Here is an 8,521-nt window from a genome sequence, read left to right as displayed (position 1 = left end):
TTATAATAAAAATAGATTAACCCCCACCCCCCGGTTCAAAATCTCATCGTTATTTGTAGTATGTATCAATTAAAATAGTTTAATGTTTATTTTAAAATATATTTTATGGAAAATGGTATTTTTTATGAATGTGCCAGTAAAATGCTATTCGTCTAAATTTATTTGCCAATACGAAACGTCATCTGACTAGAACTGCTATCTTAACGCATAAAAACCGAAAGATAATTTTTCCTATCACTTGAAAGTATAATTCTAATTTTATAAAAATGTTGGAATATATAATAGTTAAGAAATCGGAAAATATATACGAGAACTTGATTAGACGAATGGTCTAAAAAATTTATAGAAATTGCGGACCATAAAAAAAATAAATACTAAATAATATTAAAGAACTCTATATAGAAAATTTTGCTGAAAGTTTTATCAGTTTGAATAAAAATGTAATATTGTAGATCAAAAAAATTCTAACTTATAAAAGAATGTAAACTTTAAGAAATAATTTTTAAATTAGTGGAAAATATATGAAACCGCATTAGAAATTACTCATGGACTTTTATCTGTAATATTTATTAAAATTATCATGTTTTGCAATGTTATAATTGTAAAAATGTTTTAATTGGCAATATACTTTGAATTTAAATGATTTTTGTTCGAGCAACTAAGCTCGCACCGCATCTACGTTTATAATATCTTTGACCAAACTCTGTATAGCTCGTGGTGGATATTTTGAAGTCGATTTTCTTGAAAATGGAGAAAAATAGCAAATTACGGCTTTGAAAAATTAGTACACAGGTAATGCGTTCTTAGTAGAAAAATTACTAGCTTGAACTAAATATGACAATTGCCCGTATTCCCTTGCAAGTCAAGCATGTTCAATGTATTTGCTATTGAATAGTAGGTTTGTTCATAAACTTGCCATTGATCGCAAGATATTACCAAACCGGACAGTTCCACTGTCCAAAATCGAATGAAAGTCGTGGTGGCTAAACCACAAGACACCTTTGAGTTTACAAAGATATTACACTGTCCTTTATTCACTGAATTTGCAAGTGATGGCAATTTTGGCCATTAGCAAATCTTCTAGGGGCGATAAGAAAATTCATGTACAATACAATTCTGATAGGCTTTTTACTCTTCTTACACCGATCACAGACATTCTTTGTAGAAAGTAAATATTTGACTTTGAAAAATAAAGGGTTCCGTTGAGAACATTGAGAAAAACTATTTTAATTTAAAAATTTTAGACTTATTTTTGCTATTAAAAATAAAATATTACTTTACGATCTTCTAGAACTTGAAGAGAAACCGTTGAACTTTGTTTCGAGTCTAAACAAATTTTCACAAAGCATTAGAATTTTTACAAATCGCTAAAATAGTTTGCATATTTTAAAACCCACTCATTGCTTACTTTCATAAAAAAACATTTCACTGTTTTATCCTCAAAGGTCTTAAAGCGAAAAACCTTCACTTTCTTTCGAAATAAAAAAATATGCCTTTTCCAAAAAAGTAAAATTTTTTCTTTAGTTTTATTTCTGAAGGTGCAATCTTTATTTGGGAGTAGTTCCGAATAGCCCTTAACTCTGAATTTTTTACTCCATAGCCGGAATACACATTTTTATGTCGCATCTATTTTTTTGTATAAGTGAAAGACCTGGGCGCAAGTTTAATTTTCATGGCGAAAGCCATGGAAAACACATGAAAGCCATGGTTTTCGAATTTATTTTAAAGGTCAAAAAATTTCTAGAGAAAATATTGCGGATCGCTTTATCTTTTTGCAGAAAGGTGTTTATGTTTGCTCTTGACGAAAATCTCGAACCGGACGGTCCCATTGTTGGTATCGGCGAAGTCATTGAAATTGATGAATATAAGATTGTTCGGCGGAAATATGAAAAAAGACGTGTGGTGGAGGAGTAATTTCTCTTGGGCATGACCCACAGGCGAAATGCCTCCCAGTGTGGGTTTGAAACATGTCATGAAAATTTTTCTGATTATAAAACATGTAGGTGTGGGAACATAGAGCCACGCTAATTGCGGAAAATGCTACATAAACTTAATAGAACACGGAAGTTTTCATTAAACTGTGAATCATTCTTGCAGACCATCTATACGAGTTTTTGTAGTGACTATGGGCTAGAATATTGAGTGCAGATCCTTTTGCGCAATTAGTTCCTGATATTAAAACTCGCTAATCTGGTGATAAAACTTGAGCATATTTTTAGGGAGGCGGGAAGTTTATTGTATTCATTTTCAACGTAAAAAAGATAGCAAAAAGTTAATTAATTACTAACCAGTGAAAAAGGTGAAACAATTAATGTTACCAGTACTGATTAGTAGGGAGAAAAAATTGAGGAACGAAACACAGAAGGAGGGATTACGTTCATACAAGTAACTCGAACCGTGGATTGAGCAGTACTTCAGGCATTTTGGCCCTTTTTTCATTTCCTTAGGGAGGTTTAACTTTCTTGCCAGTTTCTTAGGGTAGTTAAGCCCTTTTCGTAATTTCAAGGGGTAATTTGGCCTCTATTTAAAATTTTTTGGGGCAGTGTGTCCTACTTTCTGCTAGCTTGACTTTCCTGCTTTCTAAGTGCTACTATGTTCACATTCGGATTATATTTTACATGTTACAATTATAAACTTTAAAGTATTATATTATGTCAAAGATTAACAAAAATGTAATTCGTTACATGAATACATCAAGTTACACTCCTAGCGCATTCCTAAGTTGCTGATATTGAAATTTACTATGCCAATCACAAAAATGACTTTTATTCCCGTACGGAGTTAAGCGTCTTTGATTTTTATTTATGTTCTCTGCCTCCTAAGGCATTTTGGCCACCTTTAAGATTTTTAAGGTAGTTTCGTCCTGTTTCTAGTTTATTGGGACAATTAGGCCCCCTTTTCAATTTCCTTCGGCATTTAAGATCTCATTTCAGTTTCTTGGGGCAGTGTGACCCCCACTTTTTGGGTCTGTTAGACGCATTTGCGTTCTGAGAGGTTTCATATTTTAGTTGATTTGACACTCCTTATGTTACGGTTATAACGTGTCAAAAATCATATCATATATCATATATCATACATCATATATCATATATCAAATATCATATACCATATATCATGTCATATCATATAATATTGAAGATTAAAACAATTGATTGATCACAGAAAACTTCCCGTGAGGGTCTAAAAAGCCTCCCTTTCTCTGGCCACAAAAATAATATTGGTCAAACCCATTCTTTTTTTCAACTTCTTGTGAGGGGTGTAAGGGCACCCTTTTTATCTGGCCACAAAAATCATTTGGGTCAAACTTCTTCTCCTTTTCAGCTTCACGGGGAGGGGCGGAAAGACACCTATGTCTGGACACAGAAAAAATGTTGGTAAAGCCCATTGCCCTTCCGACTTCTGTTCGGGCGAGAGAAGGCATCCCTTTGGCTAGACACAACAATAATATTTGTCAAACACCATCCACTTTCCAAATTCTCGTGAGGGATGGAAAGACATAGCCTTATCTAACAACAGAGATAATATTGGTCACACTTATTCCCCTTTCCAGCTTCTCGTTGGAAGGCGGAAAAGCATCCCTTTATCGATCTATCGAAATAAAGTTAGTCACATCCCTTTCCGTTTCGAACTTCTCGGAGAGGGGGGCACCCCACTGTCTTACCACAGAAATCATTTTGGTCAAACCTCTTCTCCTTTCCAGGTCCACGGAGAAGCACCCCTTTGTCTGGAATAGAAATAATGTTAGTCTAATCCCCCCTCCTTTCTAATTTTTCATCGGGGGCCGAAAGGCACTCCTTTGTGTAGTCAGTCACATAAATAATGTTGATAAAACCACTTCCCCTTTCAGACTGCTCGTGGGGGACGGAAAGGCACCCCTTTGTCTAACAAAATAAATAATATTGGACAAGCCCCCTTCCCCTTTATAATTTCTCGTGGGGAGTCGAAATGTACCCCTTTGTGTGGTCACATAAATAACGATATTAAAACACCTTATCCTTTTCGAATTTTTGTGGCAGGTGGAAAGGCACACCTTTGTCTGGGCACATAAATATTGTTGGTCAAAATTGTTCCCCTTCTCAGCTTTTGCTAAGGGACGGAAAGGCGCTACTTTGTGTAAAAACAGAAATAATGTTAGTCACACCCCCTCTCCTTTCCAGCTTCCCATTTGTGCAGCGGAGAAACATCCTTTTGTTTATCCACTGAAATAATGTTTGTCAAACCTCTTCTGCTTTTCAGCTTCACAGGGGGAGAGAAACCCCTTTGTCGATGAAAATCAAATTTGCGCCAATTTTCAGTATGATTTTCGTAATCAGCGCGTTAATATACATGATTACATCGAGTTTTAACAAAAATGGATGAAAAGGCTATCGGAAATTTATCCCCTTAATTTTTTCAACAAATTTTTATGAGCAATAGGAAAGGCAAAAAAGATCCATCAAACCCCACTGTACGATATTTCCTTCGTGATTATTATAAGAGGTAAATCACTGTAATGTGGTGATTTTTTGTTATCGCTGGAATATTTTCAATAAAAAATGTACGGGAAATACTGCAACTTATAAGAAAATAAAATCTACAGAGGGATATGAGAAAAAAAATAAAAACGAGGAAAATGGCATAATCGTATACTGGTACCTTGATGTGAATAAAAGAAATTCCAGGGTCTGTAGTAGTCCAAACCATGCATGTAATTCGGCCTCGAGAGTTTATCATCAAAAGCAGGAACTGATATCCCAATTTGTTGTAGCATTTGCAATTCTTTAACTGCTTCATCGACTTCACTTTGAACTATTGAAAAAAAAGATAGTTAACTATTTAAATCATTAAAGTGAAGATAATTTTTAATTATCAAAGCTCATCAAGCCAAAAGAAAAATTATATTACAACAATTGAAATAATTTAAAAATATATATCTAAATGTTTGTGGAATTGTTGTCGTAAATTATCTGGCCTTTCGCAATTTTGTAGTGTATTAAGCTCTTGCTTTTCATTTTTTTAGACAAACATTTAATTATATTACTATATAGTACGATTAATCCTTTAGTCTTCTTCAAATAAACTAAATGAACTTATGAGTGATAGAGGATAATTTATCTTGGGTCCAACTTTGTAAACAAGCATTATTTTCTTTTCGAATAATTTTTTCTGCATGCCAAAGATCTCAACATCTAAATTAAATATCACTTTCCAAAAAATTGTTTAAGGCTCAGAAAAAATGAGCAAAATCTTTTTTTTTTGTTATGTAACTTTTCGGAGACCTCAAGAATCTAAGTAAAAAGTATTTAAGAATAATTTTAATAAAAAAAGAAAAATCCATATTCCTCGCATATGATTATTTATATTTTCAGAAAGCAAGTTTTTTACATACCTTGATATTCAATTCCCATTTTTTTCACTTGCAATTCATGATTGTTTTCAAACACGATATTAGCATCCCATTCAGGCTCAGGTACCATATAAGCTTTAGGTATAAAAGATCGACCAACACGTGGAACTTTCATAATCATCATGGCAGGGATGTAACTTGGACTACGCCCTACTCTTGGAAAAGGTACTAACCCAACGGCTCGTATATCACTCTGCTTAAGTTTAGGTGCAACTAGAACCAATTGAATTGCAGCACAATAATTATATAATCAGTTTAGGAAAAAAATTATTCGAAACAGAGATGAATGTAACATATTAAACCTAGTTCTTGCGACAAAAAAAGCATATTTATTTTAATGAAATGTTTTTACAAATAGAAAGGATTTTTTTAATCAACAGGATAACAGTCTTTCTCAAGTTGGAAGGATCGGTATATCATTCAATCACATTAAGGTAGCTAACTCTGTTCAAATGATAATTATGACGTAGGTAAAAGAAAATTAATTACAGATGGCTAAAGATAAAACAACCTGTTGCAAAATTAATATGAGTAATATATGCTAATATCGGCTAGCGGTTGGCATAACGAAAGTCATTAGAAAACTTGAGACGTAATTGTATTCGAACCCACGTTTTCAGAATGCCGCTATAATGATCTTACTCGCTGAAGCTGAGGCAAGAACGAGAAAGAATGTGTTTGTGTTTTTACTGTATAGTAGTTTGCAATTTAAAATTTAAATTCTGTATGTCTCAAAACATGTACCTTCATATATTCGTTAAATCCATATTTAAAAGAACTTAAAATTTCTATTTTGTAACACTAAAAGGACATAATGGACAGTCCAGAAAATTCTGATCATATTATGTTAATAAAACGAATTATTTCACTGCACAACTCGAGGAATCTAAATTCAAAGCCTAACAGAATTACAAATTAAATAAAAATGAGGAACCCTGAAGTTTGTTCAGCGATTCAGGTTCTAAATTCAGAATCTTAAAGCTTTAAAATTACGCGTAAAGTATTATTTAAATTATTATCTTCATCATAAGCCCCTGTAATTTCAATCATATCCATTAAGGGTTACAAAATATAAATTCTTCTCTTCCTTTTAACATTAATTTTATTGAAATTTCTTGATACTTTTTTTTGAGATATTAGGAATTTAAATTTTCTACTTCAAATCTTTTCAGCTTTCGTTTCATATCCGTTAGCTATAAAAATCTTATTTTGTTTCGTTGATACGCAATAACACAGTGGCCAACATAAATAGGGTTCCATCTCTGTCCAAAACTTTTAAAATTTCACTGAAAAATGTCCAGTGCACCAAAGTTTACAGAAAAAAATGGTGATCATACGAAATGGAATGCCCCATATATATATATAATTAAAAATTTTTCATAAAGACAACCGGAGGATTTCACCGGGAGCGGGTGCTAATCTGAAAAATTTCACCAGCTCCCAGCGAAATCGCGTTAAAAAAATTTCAGCCACAACCACGTATCATGACCATGTCAGGCCTCAAGTGAGCAACAGAAACGATTGTCGAGAATATAAAGTTCCAGCATATGCGGCACTTCCCATTCTCGACAATTGATTCAATTTCCCTAGGAGCATTAAGAGGAGCGATATTAAGGTCAATGCCGTAAGATTGGCAGAGATGGTAATAAAGCACTCTTAGTGCCGCATTGTGCCTTTGAATGTAGGTCGTTCCCGCGTGAGTTGGACAACTAGGTAGTATGTAAGCTAAATGCTCGGGGTGTGCATGGCAACTATCATCGGGAATGTCTTGGCTCAAAATGTGGCGACGGTATGTTAAGGTAGAAATGACACCGTCTTGGCATGCAAAGATAAAACCCTCCGTACCAGACTTCAATCCTCTTATCGAGGAGCTGTTTACGAAAGTTTTTCTATTGTGCTTTTTTAATCCGGACATTCAGAAGTGAGTACTCGAGATAGATAAGATTTGATGCATTTTGCTCACCCCTAATACTGAAGTTAAGTCCGAGTGTTTCAGCAGCCTCCTCCGCTGCTTTGTACAGAAACGCTCCTTTGCCCACTTCTTCGTGATTCCTGACCATTTTAAGAAGAGGGTCTCTTCCATTTGCAACTCTATGTGCTGTACCCAGAATAATCCTGTTGTGAAGACATTCAAGACTCAATATTCCACGACCCCCTTGACGGCGTGAGATGTACAGTCGCGGAACGGAAGACTTAAGGTGCATGTTTTTGTTCATATGCATAACCTTTCTTGTCCCAATATCAAGGGATCTGAGCTCGTTTTCCGTTAATGGAACTACTCCAAATGAATAGAGTAGTATTGGGACGGCAAGCATGTTCGTTGCAGATACTTTATTCCTCGCCGACAGTTCGGAAGACCAAATCTGTCGGATGAGACGTTTGTATCTGCTTCGGAGAGTATCATTTATATATGTCACATCCTGAATGCGGCTCTGTGGCACGCCCAGGTATGTATAAGTCTCTCCAGCGCAAAGGTGTCGTATGGCGCTTCTGTCAACGAGCTCAGGATCTTTAGGGATGCTAATAAGTTTTCCTCGCTTCAAATAAACCTTGGCGCATTTATCTAACCCAAATTCCATTCCAATTTCCTTAGTATATCGTTCGACAATCCCCAGAGCTAAATGCAGTTGCTCTCTGTTTTTAGCATAGATCTTAAGATCGTTCACGTAAAATACATGAGTGACCTTGTACTTTCGATCTGCAGGTTTGCCGCTCAAGTACCCGTTGGAAAGGCGAAGTTCTAGAGATAGTGGCAATAATGCAAGGCAAAAGAGGAGTGGGCTCATGGTGTCGCCCTGAAAGACACCTCTCTGAAAGGTGACCTTGTTAGTTGTCACACGTTTTTTCCAGATGAGATAGTAAATCTGGTTTTCCAAAGCGACATCAATCTCTCTATGCGCCCAACTAGTTGCAGATGAACCTTTAAGATTTCCAAAAGACAGACTGTAAGTCCATGGGAGGTCGAATCGAAAGCTTTCCGATAATCAATCCAGGCCATCGATAGGTCACGCTGGGAGAATGCTGCATCTTTGGAGACACATCTATCGATGAGCAGGTTCTCCCAACATCCGGCTACGCCTTTCTTTGAGCCTCGTTGTTCATACATTTCTTGCCACACAGGTTCAATTGCCCGAA

General features: G+C 35.3%; 1 protein-coding gene across 2 annotated transcripts in view; it reads right to left on the bottom strand.

The window, feature by feature from the left end:
• The window catches only part of LOC117170143, a 114,958-nt gene that overhangs the window by 7,395 nt on the left and 99,042 nt on the right, over positions 1 to 8,521 (bottom strand). For both annotated transcript variants that reach the window (XM_033356691.1, XM_033356690.1), the window contains exons 2-3: positions 5,369 to 5,599; positions 4,636 to 4,788 (exon numbers count right to left, since the gene is read on the bottom strand). In XM_033356691.1, coding sequence (XP_033212582.1) covers positions 4,636 to 4,788; positions 5,369 to 5,510 — 295 coding nt within the window. In that variant the 5' untranslated portion in view covers positions 5,511 to 5,599. The remainder of the gene's footprint in view (positions 1 to 4,635; positions 4,789 to 5,368; positions 5,600 to 8,521) is intronic.

Source organism: Belonocnema kinseyi, chromosome 3, assembly GCF_010883055.1.
Source record: "Belonocnema kinseyi isolate 2016_QV_RU_SX_M_011 chromosome 3, B_treatae_v1, whole genome shotgun sequence".
NCBI lineage: Eukaryota > Metazoa > Arthropoda > Insecta > Hymenoptera > Cynipidae > Belonocnema > Belonocnema kinseyi.
Note: the sequence above shows the minus strand (reverse complement) of the source record. Positions and strands in the feature narration are given on the sequence as shown.